At 46.7% G+C, this 20000-nt stretch overlaps 1 protein-coding gene across 1 annotated transcript in view; it reads right to left on the bottom strand.

Moving 5' to 3' along the window:
* LOC144732057 (tetraspanin-15-like) overlaps window positions 1-20000 on the bottom strand; it is a 249423-nt gene that overhangs the window by 10949 nt on the left and 218474 nt on the right. Inside the window, exons 6-7 of the mRNA XM_078613289.1 lie at window positions 2097-2150; window positions 150-266 (exon numbers count right to left, since the gene is read on the bottom strand). Of these exons, the coding sequence (XP_078469415.1) occupies window positions 150-266; window positions 2097-2150 (171 nt within the window). The remainder of the gene's footprint in view (window positions 1-149; window positions 267-2096; window positions 2151-20000) is intronic.

Genomic DNA, 20000 nt, shown 5'->3' with positions numbered 1-20000 from the left:
ATAAATAAATATTCTGAAATCTGAACTCTGCTCAGCTGTCCTAAGCCGGGTTATGTTACACACAGCAAGTCCATACCAGATATACAACGTCTATATTTACATGTATCGTGTTTTACACGTTAGATTTCAAGTTACGTGCAAACCAATACCTGAGACAGCAAAATCAGGACGGAGACAAAAATGGCCAGCGGCAGACGGTCTCCGATCCACAGGAAGAGGGCGTGCGTGCACCCTCGCACGTGGATCACTTCCGTGAGCTCCAGCCGCTGCGGACGGGACGCAAAGACGCACAGCGCAGCACACGCTTGCAGGGGACAACGCACCACTTCAGTCAGGCCCGGAAAGCGTACATCGAAGCCACGTAATAACAAAAAAGCAAAGTATTTCATTACGTTATTCGGTGACGCTGCGTTGGCGGTGGGGGTGCATCAGCATGATTTCACGGAAACACTCAACCGACTCGTCAACCACACTGTGTGGCCTTAGAAAAGGAAAAAAAATGTATAGATAATAGGCGACCCTTTGGGAAATGGTCCTCTATTTTTACGTGCTATGAAGAAAGGGCAATTGCGCAAAACGTTGCCTGTCATAAACGGAGGGTCGCCCAGACGGTAATGCCACACCGGCAAGGAATACTTTGCTCTCGTTTTCGATGGCATAAAATAATTGAGTTTTATATGTTTTCGCGACCAATATTATCCATAATAACGTTTGTTTCTTGGGTTAGATCGTGTAAATATAAACGTGTTGTGAAACCCACCATCACCCGACGCAGCCAATTAGTAAGGTTTGTCACGTAAACAAAACGTGCCCATTAGTTGCTACTTGAGCAAACTGGTGCATTGAAGGGTAAACGGACAACATTCACAATTCGAGGATAATGTTTCGCTAGCAATTACAATCAGCTTCATCCGGCGATAGCCAGAATTGAGAAGAAATCCTCCTGTGTCGGTCCCATTGAGATGGAACAGGATTTATATGGGAAAGTAATGCACATATTAACCAATAAATCTGCCAATTCCATGGGTAGGTTTCACTTTTCTTTAATGCATTTTGCCCGTGAAAAAAATAAGTGGGGCATTACTTTCTGAGCGTTCCTCGTATATAGATAGTTATTCTTATAAGGCAGTATTATTGACCAACGTGTTGAAATTCAACGTCGTGATCAGTCAGGAACCAAGTTGTTATTAAGACGATGCTTTAGTAATCATAATAATACGTGGGCTCACAGATCTGAATGATTGTGTTTTAGTAAAAAAATATAAGATTTTGAATGTGTCTCCAATAACACGTGAGTTGATGTATTCGTAATTAGGAACATTGTATTTTCCATTAGATAATGTATTAGTATTCCTGAGAATAATCATTTTGATTTGTACGTGTCATGTATTTAAACGAGGAGCATCTCTGTATGATGTACAGGGACAAATAGTTACATCAAATAATACGTAGGAAACATCGAATAACATAGACTAGCCACGATGACCAAAACATGAAAATAAGGTTAATTATAGATATTTTAAGATCGATACTAACTTACCAAACAATTGCTAATGTATCTGTGGGTATTCAGTGGCAGGGCTAAGCCCTACGCTACTTGCTACACTTTCCCTCAGAGCCAACATCGACCCTCGGATGAGTTAAGGAAAACTAGTCAAGCAAAACCCAAAATCATTACAAGAATTTTTAGTGTGAGAAATGGCACCGTAGATTATTAAGAGCACGAGAGGTGGAAGGGTGGCTTAGGCTTGGGCACCTTACGAAAAAACTATCAATCACTGACTAAAAGTGTTGCACTTTATTAAGCCGGACATTGGGTGAAACTATACACCTCTGAATAGAAAACAGTCTAAAGTAACATTCAACTGACCTAGAGGCCAGCATTTAAAATTCTATATTTCCATGGTAGGGGCAATCTCTTCGCAGGACAATCACTGCTGACTTCACACAAAAAACAGTGTTCATTTGTATCAGCCCCCAAAGGCATTATGGGATGAGTGGATCTTCGACTAGCAGCCACTGCAATGCAACTTTTAGGAAACGTGTACGCAAACAAAAAAAATGCAAGCAAAAGCTAAAATAATTGTTAGACGAACCTCTTTATGAAGGATGCCGTAACCACAGTGTGAGTTCAGAAGTGCCCCAGGGTTCTGTAATGCAGACACAACGCAGCACGAGAATGGGTTAGATTCTATTAAGCAACACTCAAACTTTACAGTCTGAACAATCCGACACGCATGGGCGGAGCAAGGCGTTCCTACATTACGAATCTGCATACAACAACTGAGCCACATTACGAATCTGCATACAACGAACAAGTCAGAGGCGACATTATATGCCAGCACACAAAAAATGCCTCAACGGTTCGTCCTGTGTAGAAACTCGACTGTGCTTTTTACTTCATTCAGCGGTGTTAGCGAATGGGTCCTAAACAGAACATTCACTGCAAGCCACAGTGCTGGATCCCAGCAGCCTCACTCCACAAATACAAATAAAGGTGATAGATGGAAGCAAGTCTGAACTGCGGCCGACGTCAAAAATAAACATCTCACACAGAGACCCCTAACCGTCGAACCTCCCGGTTTCATCCTTCCACGCCGCCAATGGTCGACCAACAAACGAATCAGGACCGGGGGGACCATGTGGCCGATGCGGCCAACCGATGCCACAAATTGCGCCGTCAAAAAGATTTGGCGGCCTTGCGAGTGGTGCGGCCACAAATCCCAAAACCGTCGACCGGCATCGTAAACACTCCGTCGCTGCCGCTGCTGCTGACTTCACTCCTTTAAAGGAGGAGTGGATGCTGAGCCACTCTGCGCCTGAACGGGGCGATTGAGTGGATACCAAATCTAAAATGACATATTTAATCTGCTGCTATTAATCCATACGAAAGAAGAAGTGCGATTGTGGCCCTGCAACCAACGCAATGGGCCGTATAGTGAACCATTGTAGTCTCCGCTCCTTCAATGAAGGAGGAATAACCAGCAAAAGGGCACAAATTCTCTCCTGAAGCCCTCTCGTGGCGATCAAACCTCAACATCGGCGTTCAGCTCCTGAACATATATATTTCCATATGCAAGAATAGAACACAGTCTAATTTATAAACAGCACAGGACTGCGCCTACCCAAATGACAGTCTATACAAAATGCATTTTATTTTCATCACCACCTCCGGAATAATCAAATTAATCATTACTGGAAGCAATTATATTCTTGCACTCGGTAATATTTTCGGGAGCTAAATACCAATGTCGAGGTGTGCTCGCTATGAGAGGGCTTTTGGAGAAAGTCGTTTTGCTATTCCTCCGTTGAAGGAACCTCACCCGATCGCTTTCTGGCGCTTAAAAGGGCGGAATTCATTTCGCCAAGATGGACGGTACTAGTTGTGTTCAACGTGACATGAAAACACACGTCAGAGGTGGGGCCACCGCGTCAAGGCGACCGTCTCCCACCCGTCAGAAGCAAAGATCTATGGCCACGGCAGGATGAAGGCCTCCTCAAGCCATCACGATGTCTCACGGCCTCGCGATGCAACAGCGGATTTCATCGCCTCCCTCGCCTTTCGCGGTGAACGTCCTGCCCTTTGGCTGTCGCTCCACTGCTACTCTCAACAACCGGTCGCCATCCCTTCGAGCGATGGGTCCTTGCTCAGGCCCACTTGCTTTTCTTGACGGTCAATGATACGTCTGATCCGTATGTCAAAGCAGGTAGAATTGGCTTTAAAGAAATTGCTAAAACTAATACTGTAATTACAAGTGACAGTCACGGTGTCTCTCCCGTGAAATGAGAATGCAGCAGTGCCAATCACATTTGGTGGTCATGAACTATTGGGTGGAAATTCCACATTCCTATGCAAAATTCCTATGCGAAAAGAGAAGTTCAACATACATACATACAGGAGCCAGTATCTCGATAGCAGAACCACACTGGTGACTTCCCACATGGTGGAATTCATATGATCAACTCTGCAGGGCTGATGTACTGAGTGGACTCTTGACCAGTATTTGAATTCACAACCTTCCAACTGGAGGTTGAGTGCCCAATGCTACAAGGGCGTATGAAAGAGATTATGGCCATGTATAAATAGTGCAAAAAATGTGATTAGGTATGAATGCCCGTGACACACACACCAATTTCCAGTTGTGTTGTTCGTGGCCAGCACTTGAAGCCACTGTTGCTGGGATTGCAGCGAAGATTCCTAACGAGAATGCCACCACTCGTTACGCCAGAGGCGCTTGTTCCAGCTGTCAATAATGATGAATCGTGATCTTTGTCTATGCTGATCAGCGCACACACATCCACTATAGCTGTAAACAACCTATGAGTGTGTGTGTATACTCCAACCAGGGAGAAACTAAATAATGGATAGAACTTCTTGTACTTTGCTTACTGTGTAAGAGTAAAATAAAAGCATTGTAGCTCGAAGCAAATAAAACTTTAAACATACACGTTGGTCGAAGTTTGATCTGAAAATTACTTCTTACAAATTCTAGGAATTTTATCCCAAAGTAACAAGGGCCACGACAAAAGCTCATCCCAACACAGTTGCAGTAGATTAGATTTATTATCCAGTGTTTACTTTCACATAGTCTACAGCCCGTTTGTAATAAAAATGGTAAACAGTGGTGATGCTAGGTCCTGTGCCAATCACACGTGCAAGATCAAACAAATGCATTTCATCGTCATCGTGGGGAATATTAAAATAACAATATTAACACGCGGGCAATTTGTCTTGGGCAATCTCCACCTGTCCACGTCATGACTCAAAGCGATGCTGAGTCTGATGAGTAAACGCTGTGTGTCAAAACCGGTTCAGCGTTTGTTTGCCTTCTGACAATGTAGCTGAAAGTGACGCACTTCCAGAAGGCTTGTGCAAGACATATTTTAATGTATTCTTTACGTGGAGAAATAGACTTGTGAAGGAGACGTATTGTCTGCTTATCTACGTTTTTACTCATGTAAGATCACATTCACTCTTGTGTCAGGATTCAAACTAAGATCGGCTATAATTGGTTTCTCTTTGCGGTTAACCATAAGGTCATCTATGGATACTCCAAGGTGACATTTCTTAACTCAAAAGAGGAATGACAGCCTTATCACGCTATAGTAAAGTATAGAGGGAGTAGTGGGCACATTGTTAGTGTACTACGGCTACGAACCTGGCAACCTGAGTTTGATTCCTGGCCATGGCTTACATCAGATGGCGTGTGATATCTGAACCAGCCCTTGGCAGTCCCATTCACCAGCCTGCACTGAACAGCTTGGTGCGATTTGGTCAATCAACCACCATGACTGACATGGTATGTGGGGAGACCTTCATCCTGCAGTGGACTGACAAACGGACAATTGTGTGGTGTCATTTGTTTCTGAATGTTATCGTTCCCAGCCCCTCTATGATTCCAAGTGCCACTCACTGAGCCTCTAATCAGCCCCCTGTCAAACTACCAGGCCAAGCCAACCACCCGTACCACTGCGATCATCTTTTGCCCATGTACTTCTGCATTTTCAATTTGAATCTTAATTTGCTCTGTATCGATTTTTTTCCGTACGCCGCATCTCCGTCAACGCAATGAGGTTCTGGTCCTGTCAAAAGCACAAACCCCCCCCCCCCGTGTTTGTATCATCTCACCGTCTGCATCACTGCACCTTTGTGCTTTCAGTCATAATCGATGGTGGTGTGGGGGGGTGTGGGTCACGTGGCCTACCGGTAGCATGTTCACCACTTTCTGCGGAGGTTCACGGTTCAAATCCAGAGGCCGCCCATAATAACACGACCGGGAGTGTATTTACTGCAGTGATTATACTTCTCCGTGCCGTGTGGACGTTAACAAGTAGGCCATTGTGTGCTTGCGTCATTAGCCAAGTTTGAAATGACTCACTTGAAATTATAGCTACCTCTCGTTTTACGCGGGGGTTGTGTTCTTAAAAAACGGCGTGCAACTCAAAATCACGTAAATTAAACGTAATTTTCCTATCAGCAATAAATGAAATGGTTGGAGTTAGGGAGAAGACGCTATCTAACTTCATTCTTACGTAAAGATATTTCAAAAGTTACAGTTCATTTGACATATTTCCAATACTACCACACACGCATCAAAGACAGTAACAGCCTATTTCGAGAACGATTTGGAGCCATCCTTGGATGTAGCTGGACGTTTACCGGACATATTGGTGGGCAAAAGTATGCACGAGACAAAGATCACACGCGGGATGAGATCTTCAACACGGCGCGCGAGCGGGAGATGCTGATGCTGCCCGTGCTGGTCGTTGTGGTCGTGCGGCATCTCCGGCAGCATCGCTGCTGAACTTCTGCTGCCCCCCTAACGACGAGCTCGCAAGCGCGTTCCCGTACACCGCGGCCGACAGCGCCGACAGCGCGTTATTTCAACAAATGTGCACGCATCACCAAAAAATACGCGTAGGTTAATCCAACGCGCTGTTTCAAAATCGCGTTAGGTAAATCGAGCGTAAAACGCGAGGCGACTGTACACATAGCAATCATTGCCGCCTACCGTACACGACGTGGCAGAACCATCCTGAGAAAGAGCCATGATAATCTGTGAGGCTTTCCTGGGTAGCCACGCACCATAATAATAATTGACCGTAGTCAACCCACTGCTGAGTGAGGTTATTTCCAGATCACTCCCTTCAAGTGACTTCATCTTTTTTATTCGTGTAGCATCCACAAAGATTCACGGCTGATTTTGACCTGGCACGAGTTACTCCATCGTCTTGCGATGAATATGTCAGCTGTGGGTAAAGTTGTCTTGGTTGGGTTGCAGTGTGCCAGATTGTAACGTTGGAAAAGTTGGAAAATGAAATCACGGTCCGGCGTTAACGCGGCTCATCAATAATGAAAACTGTATCAGCAGCTTAATAATTTTAAGAGCAGCCCCACGGTATTGCCACTGTGGTCACCAATCTCAAACCATCGACCGCATAGCAGCGCCACTACACACTTAGAATAATTTGCCGGCAAAATTTCAGATATTCACCGTGAGGCTACTGCTGCGATGTCCACTGGCTTATGCACACAACTTTGACACGGGCATAGACACATTAATCAACTCCACGACATACGAAAGAAGATTGCAGTAAATGTGCTCAGGCTGATTTGGGCTTGGTGTGGAATGAGATGGTGTCATGGGGAAACGGAGACGCCGGTTTGGTTGGGGCTTATGGAAATGAGGGAGGAATTTGCTGGCCTCCTGGTGAGGAATGGAGTGTGAAATTTCAGACACAGCTCGAGTGTATATATGCAAGTGCTATTTAATAATCGGTACAAAAGCACCGGTGTGCATCGCCATGCATGTGACCACGGATCAGCGTGCACTTCTTACATGCACACATCAAACCTGCACGGGCACAAAGTTACAGGTTCATACAAGAACTCCCCCCCCCCCCCTCCGCTTACTGGTGATACACCGCAGAGGCCAAGCAATGTTAGTGAGTACCCGTTAAGGATGGCAATGCATGTTGGGCACCACGGTGGCTAGGAGATGTTATCTCTCTCGCCTGGTATTCCGGAGGTCGTTGGTTTGATCCCGACCTTGATGGCTGCTGTATATTTGGAGTTTGCGTGTCTCTCTCCCCGTTGGTCCCGTAGATTTTTGTCCGGGTCCTCTGGGTTTTCCCTTCACATTTAGAATCGTGCGTTTACAGTATTTGGCCGCTATAAATTTGCACGTGATAAGCCACTTCGTTGAGCTATCGTGTGTGACCTTACCTGGTAAGATAAGACATATAAGTGGTCATGTAGCCAGCGCCATGCCCGGCCACCTTTGTGCTTCCAGGGTGCATGTTAACACATTGCTCTAAGTACTAATTTGAAGCTCACTTGACCTAATGGTGGCCTACAACCGGTTTAGATATTGGTCACTGATTCTATCCGTTACCGTGAATCAAATTCAGGTCGCCAGGTTAGTAGAGCAGTGTGCTTATTCACGACACGACTGCTGTCCTAAACGCAAAAACAAATCTTCATTTGAAGCTTTCGTGACTGCAGGAATCCATACTCTTTGGTTCTTTCGGTAAAGTCACCTATAAAGGTCGGCATGGCACACAGGGGTGGGCGGCAAACACCACCTCGCCAGGTACTCGTTTGAGGCTAAGTCGACCTCGGAGAGGCCCAGGCCCGCTTCAAATGTTCACGACCGTTGTTGGTTGTGAGTGGGGAATTGAGCTCGGGCCGCTGTGCTCAAACCCTCGAACAACTCCCGGTCTCCGCTCAAGCACGAACACACAGACGCACGTTGACAAAAACACACGAAACTCGCTAACTCTAAAAACTCTCGTGCAGACAACGAATGCAGAAGCAAGGGGGAGGAAGCAGTGGGGGGAAAAAAAACCAAGCACACACAAACACCACTTCTGCGAAACCGCTCTGCCCTTTCGTCTTAATTATCTCGTGCACCGAGGGCACTGGGAGGTATTTTTCATGGGCGAGAGATTTCTCGCCGTGGCCATCAGGCGACCTGGTTACAAAAAAAACCACACCAGGGGGCTCGGGCAAGGAAGAGCGCACGTGTTGAATGCACAATCCCGGAGGAATTAAATATCAGGCGCAAAGCACCGCACTCCACCCACCCCCTCCTCCCTCAAACAATGCTGCCGTTCGGGATGAAGTGCAAAGGGGCCTGTTGCTGGGTCCGCACGAAATCCGCCGTACAGAGAGGACTCGTCCGATTGCGACAGGGCCTGGGACAATTCACATCGGCGCGAGCGTTGATGTTGTTCTGCGAGATTCACTCGCAGGGCGTGAGGCGGGGTGGGTTCATCGCGCTCAATGCTCGTGGAAGATCCACGGAGGCAAACATTGCCGTGGTGTGGAGCAGAGGTCGCAAACGGGTTTTGATTCCTTACCCGTACCCGTACCTGGCCGCACCAGGGTCGCAAACGGCTACCCGTACCCATACCCGAACGGGTACGGGTAGCCGGGTATCGGGTAGGGTACGGGTATCGGGTAGGGTACGGGTATCGGGTACCCGGTTGCGACCTCTGGTGTGGAGGCAGCGAGGGTCGGTGGATCGCACGAAAATGTTGCGACAAGTTCCTCTTTTTTCTTTTGTGCGCGTCCAGGTTGCCACAGCCTAGCTCGCCAGGAGATGGCGGTACAGCAGAGTTGTGCTGAGGAATGTCATCGGTTCTAGATTTGAAGCTTTCGTGACTGCAAGGATTCATACTCTTAGGTTTTTTCGGTAAAGTCACGTAGGTAAAAAATAAAAATAATAATAGAAATTGATTTATTTTCATTTATTATTATTATTTTATTTCTATTTTTTTTTACCTACGCGACTTTACCGAAAAAACCTAAGAGTATAATGTCATCGGTCACGATCGGCATGGGTTTGGATGTTGCCCTCTCGCAACACGTGAGGGGTTTCCTCCGGGTTCATCGGTTTCCTCGCACGTGTATGAACACTCGTTAATTGGCTGGAAACATCTTAATACACAGAGGACCACAGAGCTTGGGCATTTGTTGGTGTCAGCTCACTGCCCTGGCTGCCTTTCAACATGTCAGTGGTTCCCCAGCAAGTGTGAGGTGCGATGTGCATGAACGACGACGCAAACTAAAACTAAACGTTATTGTCATCACATTACTAAATCTGGGCAGCCATCTGTAATTAAATCAGGTTTTCAAGTGTAACCAGTTTTCTAGTTACAGGCTGATCATCAATAGCCGCACACAAACACGTCGAATGCATCTTGAGTTCTAGGCTGGGATATCGTGATCAATATTAACGTTAGTTTACCCCGAGTATTCTGTTGATGACCAAGGCAAATAGACGAGCCTCAAGATCGGCCAATGTCACCACAAACAGCGGGAGAACAGTGGCTACACTTGGTGTTACACTGCCAGGCACCAACCACCACCGCAACTTGGAAATGACAATACAGTGCTGGGATTTGGCAGTCAGCGATGGGCAAAATGTGGCCAAGGGATCCCACAACGCAGTTCAAGCTGCTGCGGTGGTGACTCCTCACACAGCAATGAAACCCTTTATACACTTACCACAACCCCTGCCTGTGACAGCGTGACACGAAGAGTATACACACACGGGGGGGGGGGGGGGGCTTGTTACATTTGCTGAGCTGAAAGTCGAGATTTTCTTTGAATCAGAATCTTTATTTAGACTGGAGGAATCCGATGAGCTATGAAGCTCTCAGCCCGCCCCCCCACCCCCCGCAAATGTTCACCCAATGTGAATACGCGCGTCATATTTGTGCATGGAAGCAATAACAGTCTGGAGCTGGCAGTCGTAAAACCATTGAATGTGATGTACGGTTCCTGTCAGTGAACTACGCGAACGCAAGTCCCGTGGTAAAACGCCCATAATTCACCCTCCTCTCTTCATTGCTATTTTCTGCAGCCTCCCCCCCGCCCGCCTGCTCATCTTGCGTTAGAAACTGTGCCATGCCCATCTATATCCGTGGCAAAAAAAGACCCCCCTTCGACCGTTCAGGTCCGTTTTCAAACAAGCCACCAAACGACACATCAAATAACAGCGAGCGAATATCAAAGCTCGTTATTCTGAGGGTGACTTCACAATGCAACGGGAGCTCAAAGAGGCAGCCCGGCCACTCTGCGCCATCTGGAAACGCCTCCACCTACGTCCGACGGGGAAGAAAAAAATTAACCCGTAAAAACAAAGTTTTTCACCTTTATATGCGTGGCATCGGTTTTATTTTATTATTCATTTCTGTTTTTCTTGAGTAAGAGTTTCATTTTAATCACATTGGTATTTTAAATTAAATATTATTATTTTTTTCCAAAAAAGTGGAAAATCTAGGAAATATTTTTTCACGCAAATAAATTGTCACGCACAACGAGTCTGTGTGCAAAATATCAGCTCGATTGAATCACAGGAAGTGGGTTAAAAAACGACCGAAAGATTTGCACGGTCATAAGCACGCAAGCAAGCAAGCAAGTGAACTTAATATAAAGGATTTAAAAAAGACCCACACACACAGCCTCACCACTGGACGTCTATTTTATTTCTGCGACTTCAAACGGCAGAGGCACGGGCGCTGCCGGGGTTTATTCCGTCGCGGCGATGTCACCGCCAAAGTTTATTCGTGCGGATGGTCAGCTCAGCGCCGCGTCTCCACCCTCTGCTGGGCTCGGTGTACACGGACGAAGTGGTTCAAAATCCCGCACGTAATTGCTGGCAATGCAGGTGGGCTCACACTTCTTTCGGTGGTGGTGGTGGTGGCGGGCATGCAAAACGACACGGTTGGTTTGCTCTAACGCGTCGCATTGGAGAGCGTCGGTCCAGAGTCCACAGGTTGTCACGAAAAAAGCCACGATGTGCGTGCAACAATGCGATGCCTGCTGGGGATCAGTTCGTTAAGTGAGTTGAGGGATTGTTTGTCCTGAGATAGAAAGGTCTCTCTGGCTACAAAGAAGAAGCCATTGCCCAAAATATAGCCTGTTTTATAGAAATACATTTTAAGGCCGCATTGTTATTCATGAATATGACAAAACTCAACATAGGGTATTGGGAACAAATCCCAAGACTGGATCCTTGTGAAAAAAGCGTTTTGAGAATAAGTGAAGCTCTCCTTAAAAAGTTGATGGCGCTATTGTACAAGGGACGCATCATGAATCGCAATAGGCTCTTCATTAAATAAAATGAAGAACACAAATTGTCAATTCATCCTGCGCAAAGCCCGCCAATCAACTCACTGTCGTGTGACTAATTATACAGGCAGGAAGACAGCAGGGACGACTCACGCGGGAAAACCCTGCCAACAATGTCCACGACCTTGGCAGGGGATTCAACCCAGCGGCATTTCGATCGCCTGCTGTCAACATTACCGCGGGTCGAAGGGGGGGGAAGAAAAGGCTGCAACAAGAAGAGTGCTCGTTAAATAAATATATAAACACCCGTGGTGAAATCCCTGCTGTTGCTGGCCATTAAGGCAACGGGCACCCCCCGCTGACTCCACGTTACGGCTGAAGGAGCAGACTATGCTTCGCCCTAAGGAGGAGAAGAACTTAACGGTGCAAATGCTGCTACTGTGGCCGCCAGAGCCAACGTGAGTCACAGAGAGAGAGAGAGTGTCTGCTTAACTGGGCTTCTGTGTGGACTGCGCCGACACGGAGAACCGAAGCTACGTCACATTGTGGAGGAAAAAAACATCAGCCGGTCACCATGGCCAATAAATGTTGTTGATGCCCCCCCCGCGTGTCGCCAAGGTCCTTCTCCGCCACGGAGATATCAGTATCTTGGTCAGGCCTGTCGAACAGACGGCTTTTGTTTAAACAAGCCCCGACTCCGCCGATGACACCCAGAATACTCAAGCCGGTCCAGAGTTTGGTCGCCTCGACAAACGCTGCTTGGCTGACGGATCGGCCGACGGACGGCAAAAAATGTACGCGTTATCTACGCGCGGAGACGAAATGCGGTTCGGCTTTTACGTACACACTTTTCTTCCACCCGGATAATCGAGGTGCTGTGTCAGGACACCGACTTTGCTTAGAATGGAGGGCGAGGAAAGAAAGCTCTTGTTAATTCAAGTTGTGAGACACACAGTTGTGAGGCACACTGTCAATGTCAATGTCCCCTCATTCCCCACCTTCAGGGAATGATTTATTGACTTTGTTACCATTGGCTGTACGTTTTAAGCACAGACTGCAGAGCACCAGCGTAAAAAAAACATTTTTATTTTGCCAGGTACGGCCCACTGAGCCACCTAGGCCTTTTTTAGAAGCGACCTGGCCACAAATGATAGCTCGACGAAGTGGCTTATCACGTAGAAATGTATGAGCAGCCAACTTCTCTAAACGCACGTGGATTCTAAACGTGGAGGGGGGAAAATCGGAGGACCCGGAGAAAAATCCACACGACCACGGGGAGAGAGACGTCAGAGTCGGGATCCAACCCACGACCTCCAGTATACCAGGCGAGGTAGTCAACATCTCCTAGCCACCTTGAGTGCCACGGTGGCGAGAAAGGGTAAAGGTGCAGCCCTGAAACTGCTTGCTCACATCACTTACTTTTGCAGGAGCACCTCCAACTAGAGGGAGATTCAAGAGAGCCTTCTAAATAGGATTATTTTGGCCTACTCTTCCATCCTGGGTAAACATCTCGGAAGAAGTGGGAAGTACCCGCACGTTGACCCCGCGGCACGCTGACCTGCGAACCTACTAACCACGACGAACCCGTTCATACCGCTTGCGTGGGCAGAGGCGGTCGTTGGGGGTGGGAGGAGGAGGGGGGGAATTTACAGGACATCTGTGAACAAGATCTTCATAGCTCGTCGGATTCCTCCAGTCTACGTACAAATTGGGATCCTGAGAAAACTTGCACCGCTGTTTCAATTGCCGCTCCAGGAGACTGGATCGAACCGGCGACTTCTGGATTGTAAGTCCAGCGTGCTGACCATTACACCTCCGTGGCAGCATCCCAAATGGCACCAATGTATATCCCCTATTAATATCCTCTATGAATAGGCCACCGCACTGCATTGTGATCCATTATCGTACCCCGCGTGAGCAGAGTGCACGCTCGCTAGCTCACGTGCAATTAAGCGAGCTCTCCGTGTCGGCGCGCGTGTTTGTGTTAAACAGCCGCTTGTTTGAGCACGGATCTGCTGATTAATACAAATCCATTCTAAAACAAACAAACGCAGACGGGCTCAGTTCATGTGCGACGCCGCTCCTCATAAGTGACTCTCAACGAGCGGAAAGTTTAATGCTTTTATTGGCAATCGTAAGAAAGGATGATATCGACGTTCTGGCTGACTTTGCTTCATTCAAGGCAATGATGAGGTTTGAGGTCAAATAATCTCAAGCTGGGGTGCTGCTCTTCAACGAAGCTCAGGCTCAGGACCCTACTAGTTTGCCTATGCCTGACTACCTATCTCAATACAATAAATGTGCCCACTCCGATTTAAAAATAGATAATTTTTTTGGGGTCAGCTCGCGTAAGTAAACAACCGCTGTGTGTCACACTCCCTCCTCCACCCGACACGGCCGATCAATAAATCAAGCGAGACAGTTCTGGCATCTGCCTGATGATGCCGGCTGTAGCCACAAGCGACACGTCCCTACCCAGTTGTTAAACGCGTGCAGCTTTGCTCTCCGGCGGCAACAACAACAACACCGGTTTGTGCTGCCGAAGCGGTGATAAAATGGGACGTCGGCTGACGGGACAAACTGCATTGATTGGCCGCGTCGGGTGGAGTGTCGGGTGGAGTGTCGGGTGAACGAGGCACACTTTGCTGATCCGACCTGAGCCGAAAATCTATGAAGCATCGTGATATCTTGGGACCTTTTTTTGCCAGTATCAAAGTAGGTTTTTACCGTTTCTGGCAATAAAACAGGTGGTGTTAAGATGTTCAAACAACAAATAGATAAATTTTGCAATGATTCAAGTCTGCATTAACCACACGTACTTATGGTGAGCATGCAAACAAAACATGCTCTGATCATTTACGCGTTGTCTTTGACACTGATTGGCCTACACCAGAGACAGCCTTCTTCATGGCCTAGTCTCACCAGTGTCAGAGCATGTTTGTTTGCGTGTTCACGTACGTGTGGTTAATGCAGATATGATTCCTTGCAAAAGGTTATGTATTTGTTGTTTGAACATCTGGACCTCACGGCGGGACCCCGGGGTCCCATAAGCCCCCGGCTCTCACATAAACATTATATGATAATGTAAACAAACACTTTGCTCTTTTTCACCAATGGGTTTGAAGGATGGTGGCAAGTGTTGTTTTGTTAAACTATGCCTTTAAAACTGAAAACTACTAACCTGCAGTACCTCTATTTAAATACACTATCGAAAAAATAATTAATACCCCTCTGTCGATCATCGTGTTTCTCAGTGTGGATTTGTGAACACACTTTGTAAACAGTACATAAAATAGTACGCGTTTTTAATGCGCTTTTCATATTGTAACAAGCGTTTATACCAATGTTGCTCTACAGAGTAGTGGGTCGCCGCTCCTCTTATCCGCATTGATACGAGCGGTATGTGGGGTCTATGGCTTAACCGCAAAAAAAACTATCTGCAGATGCATACGGACAAGAGAAGTATTATCAAACAGGAGGAATTAACGGTGCAACGCATCTCATCTGTTAAATATCTGCAGGTAATAGAATTGTCATCGATTGATCCTGTCTGCAGACATTGGTAGGTCACAAATAATCATGAAGATAAGAGAGCAGTTTCCAGAGGTGTGGACTCGAGTCATGTGACTTGGACTCGAGTCAGACTCGAGTCATGAATTTGATGACTTGCGACTCGACTTGGACTTGCATAACAATGACTTTGTCCCACCTCTGAGATGTGGACTCGAGTCATGTGACTTGGACTCGAGTCAGACTCGAGTCATGAATTTGATGACTTGCGACTCGACTTGGACTTGCATAACAATGACTTTGTCCCACCTCTGGCAGTTTCACTGTATTATGCAAACCGTGATGACAAATAAAGGACTTAAGTCGTGTAGGCAGTTTGAGCAGCTTTGGGTAAGACTTGTGATCCTGCCCATACCCGAGCATGGAGTGCATTCGCTTGTTCAGCTCTTCTGCGCATTCATCCTCGCTGCTGCGCTTGGACACGACAACAGAACGATCCGTTCCAGGTGGGTCGCGGCGTTAATGTGCGCGGTGGGACGGAGTCGCCAAAAATAAATAAATACATTTACATTTGTATCTTGATTTGAAGCGTTCGTGACTGCAGGAATCCATACTCTTTGGTTCTTTCGGTAAAGTCACGTAGTTGGAAATAAAATAAAATAAAACAAATCACGACGTTTCGGGCGCAACACAAGCCTTTTTAACTTCCGTTTATTCGTTATCCCATAAGGTTCATCTTAACACCAGTTTTATTGCCAGACAGGGTAAAACCTATATTCTTGTTTTTCATAAGCATCGTGATGTCCATCGTGAAGGCCCACAGGTGGTAAAAGTGCCCGCTCTTTCCGTTCGGCCACTTGGGCGATGTGGCCGCATGAAGACGCTCGATAAACCCAAATTGCACCGTGGTGCATCGTGATCATATCGTAATGGGTGTTGCCATATTAAAAAAAAAAGTTGGCACCATGCCATTTCATTTGGAGTTGAGCAACACGTTTTGTCGAAGGCAATCGTGGCTGACCAGAGATAAACTGTTCCCCACCATAGGAACGTGGAAATTCCAGCACTGGCTCGAGACGAACAATGGAGACGAGTGGTCTGAATGTGTGTGAGTGAGTGTGGGAGCTGCAGTGTATCGGCCTTCATAGGTGCTCGCTAACAGCACTTGCCACAACAGTCTGTTAAGGCTACACGGGGGATGTCTGTCTTTGCTGCAGTGTATCGGTGAGCGTATCGCACTCACGGTCAACACGAGTGGCGAATATTTAAATCGGTTCTGGGCATCTCCTAGGTCTACTCGGCCCCAAATGATAACCTGGTGCAATGTGCAAACATCGCCACTCGGGAGACAAAGGCGACCAGGCGTGGTTCTGCCCACCCCTCGTGTGCCGTGTCCCGACTTTCAACAGCACTTGCCCCAACAGCCTGTTGTGGTTATATGGGGGATCTTTGTCTTTGTGGAGACATATTTGAGCTCTTTTCTGACAGGATTGACATATTTTAGAAGCAGGGACACGACTACCGTACTTGTACCCCACGCCACATTTACAAAGCATCACAATACAATTAATGTCAAGATAGATAACCAAGATGATATAGTAACGTGATTTAGAGACTCCGGTACACTGAGGAAGAGCAAGTATGGTCATTGGCTATAAATTTATATTACGATTGACAAAGTTCACTGATTGGCTGACCTGATAACACGGTGGGGGAATTGCATGCCCGCCTGTATATGGAGTATACACATGCACCCAACAGCAAGGGCTTCTGTTCCTTAAAACATTTAATTAAAATATACAATCTGATATTTTTTTTAATGAAGGCAGAATGCATTTTAATGGAGTCTCCTATGGCAATAAAAAAACTAATTATATTTCTCATAATTAAAGCCGATGATAATGATAATGCCTTGCTTACCCAGAAAAAAATCTTACTTAGCCCTAAGTAAGGATGGCTTTACCTTGGGAAGTTTCGCCGAATTTATGACGAAGTGTTTGGTGTGTGGGAGGAAACCGGAGAGTGCCTGGACATCTGTACGGATGATTTACATCCCACTTGCTGTACTACCACCTACCTGTCCTCCTTCCCATCCCACTTGCTGTACTACCACCTCCCTGTCCTCCTTCCCATCCCACTTGCTGTACTACCACCTACCTGTCCTCCTGCCCATCCCACTTGCTGTACTACCACCTACCTGTCCTCCTTCCCATCCCACTTGCTGTACTACCACCTCCCTGTCCTCCTTCCCATCCCACTTGCTGTACTACCACCTACCTGTCCTCCTTCCCATCCCACTTGCTGTACTACCACCTCCCTGTCCTCCTTCCCATCCCACTTGCTGTACTACCACCTACCTGTCCTCCTGCCCATCCCACTTGCTGTACTACCACCTACCTGTCCTCCTTCCCATCCCACTTGCTGTACTACCACTTCCCTGTCCTCCTTCCCATCCCACTTGCTGTACTACCACCTACCTGTCCTCCTGCCCATCCCACTTGCTGTACTACCACCTACCTGTCCTCCTTCCCATCCCACTTGCTGTACTACCACTTCCCTGTCCTCCTTCCCATCCCACTTGCTGTACTACCACCTACCTGTCCTCCTGCCCATCCCACTTGCTGTACTACCACTTCCCTGTCCTCCTTCCCATCCCACTTGCTGTACTACCACTTCCCTGTCCTCCTTCCTATCCTCACCAATTTGGGGGTTTCGCTAATCTTTCCTCGAAGGTGCTGGATCAGAGACGTGCGCCACCACGCCCCGCTATTTCTCATAAATAATAAACCCACATTGCCACGTTGGCAATCATGAACGTCGTGATTGATTTCAGTCACTTTGGGAAAATCTAATAAACCCACAGCGCGAAGTACTGACTTTTCAAGTAAACATTTTCCCAAGACACCCACACACTCATTTATTTCTGAGCACATATCTGCTCGTGTCTCAAAACAGTCCGAGCCGTAGCGATCAGCGTATCCTTCGCCGAACCAGTGTGAACAGAGCGCCTGGTTGACATGGGCACATCTGGATCGTAGATTTCTGTAGGAAAATTACTTGAGCAGGGCATTAAAGACCTTAGCCAAAAACCACTCTCCAGTGCTTGGAGACTCAAGTGCATGCTTAGGCAAAAACAAGGACCTCTGAACCAGGTGTAAGCTGGCTCATCTCATTCTTCATGAAGACTGATATTTAAAGACCACGAGGACATTACCTGAAATTGTACAATCCAGTTCCCCAACTTAAATGTCAAAATACTTGAAATCACTCATCCATTCATACTCACAATTACTTGCTCATTACAACAATAAAGATCCACCGTATAGCCTTCAACAGGCTTTTGGGGCAAGTGCTGCTCAGAAGCACCAATAAAGGCCGGCACGGCACATACGGGGATGAGGCGGCCAGCACCACGGCCTACCGCCTTTGACTCCCAAGTGGTGATGTTTACACACCACACCAGGTATTCATTTGAAGGCTGAGTCGGTCCTGGGGGCGGCCCAGGACCGGTTAAAATATTCAAAATATTCTCTGTTGTTGTTATTTGTTAATTGTTGTGAGCGGGAATTAAACTCGGATTGGCAGATTCGTAGTGCGGTGCGCCAACCACTATGCTACCCCTCCCTATCGTCTGCTCATTACACACACACGAAGCGACTTACGAGATTTGTTTAAAACTATTAAATAAGGGTATAACATGTCCACTGCATTACATCTAGATTCATTGATTGGGGCTATTCACTGAAACGAAGTAGTCAACTTAAGAATGCGTTTGTTAGAACGCAGCTTAATTTTATTTAAGTTACAACTTGCCGAACATCCATTTTGAACAGAAATCAACAAGTACGGGAGGGTTTCCATCGATTTAGGATGTATAAGTTATCGCAGCTATCATGCAACTGTACGCAAGAGGGCAGGTGGACAGAGAGACCATTTAAACGCGAAAAGCCCCAAAAAATGTGATTCCATTGATGCTCGTTTTAATAGGCATTAGATGTTTTTTTTATGAAATCAATGCATAACTCCACAAATTAAAATAAACAGATGTATTGGAGTATGTTTAATTTTTGTAAAATCATTAATGTTGAATCAATCGATTTCATGTCACGTTTGTTTTAATAACAGTGCTATATTATTGTGCAGGAATATTTAGTAAATCCAATAAATTAATTAATTAATACAGCATTGTTAAGTGTGAAACATAAATGGTGTAACAATAGCATACATTGTGAATAATATCATATGATCTACAACATGTACTTTAAACATGGTCACAGCACTTCTGCGACCGTCTGGAACGCTCTTCCTTACGATATTGGGAAGCCACTGGAGCTATGCGCTTTTAAATAATTTCGGTTGAAAAGTAATTTCTTCAAAACTGCTTCTTGTGTTTAGTTTGTTGTCCTTTTCCCGCACCTCTAATGTGCACGGTTGGCTACGTACGGCGCGAAAGAAGTTCAAAGTACGCACATGCTTCAAGGTAAAGGTGCAGCCCTGAAATGTTTCCCCCAACAGAGGGAGCTCTACTCTCTCACGAGGGGGGAGTACTCGCTCTTTAAGTAAACAAGTAAGAACGTTTGTCATTGCGCGCTCTGATTAGTCCAGTCCCTCGCTACTGCGCATTGATCACACGTTGAAGTCAGGCTCTCTGAACCAACAACACCGTTTAGAGTGTGTTGCAGAACTGGCACAGCCTCAGGGATGAATCCCGAACACGAGCTTGGTAGCGTGTTCCAGGTCTTTGGGCCGGAGACCCCTGAAACTGCGCTGGTCGTATCGCACGCGAGATTCACACGCGGGTACGGCAGCGGATCGTAGTCGGAGTTGATTTGGGTCGGTTGAAGCTGGTACGACACTGATCGGTGAGATAGGAACGGAGCAGATTGATGGAGGGTCTTACTCCACCACA

The sequence above is a fragment of the Lampetra planeri genome, chromosome 41 (assembly GCF_965212315.1).
Source record: "Lampetra planeri chromosome 41, kcLamPlan1.2.h2, whole genome shotgun sequence".
Taxonomy (NCBI): Eukaryota; Metazoa; Chordata; class Hyperoartia; order Petromyzontiformes; family Petromyzontidae; genus Lampetra; species Lampetra planeri.
Note: the sequence above shows the minus strand (reverse complement) of the source record. Positions and strands in the feature narration are given on the sequence as shown.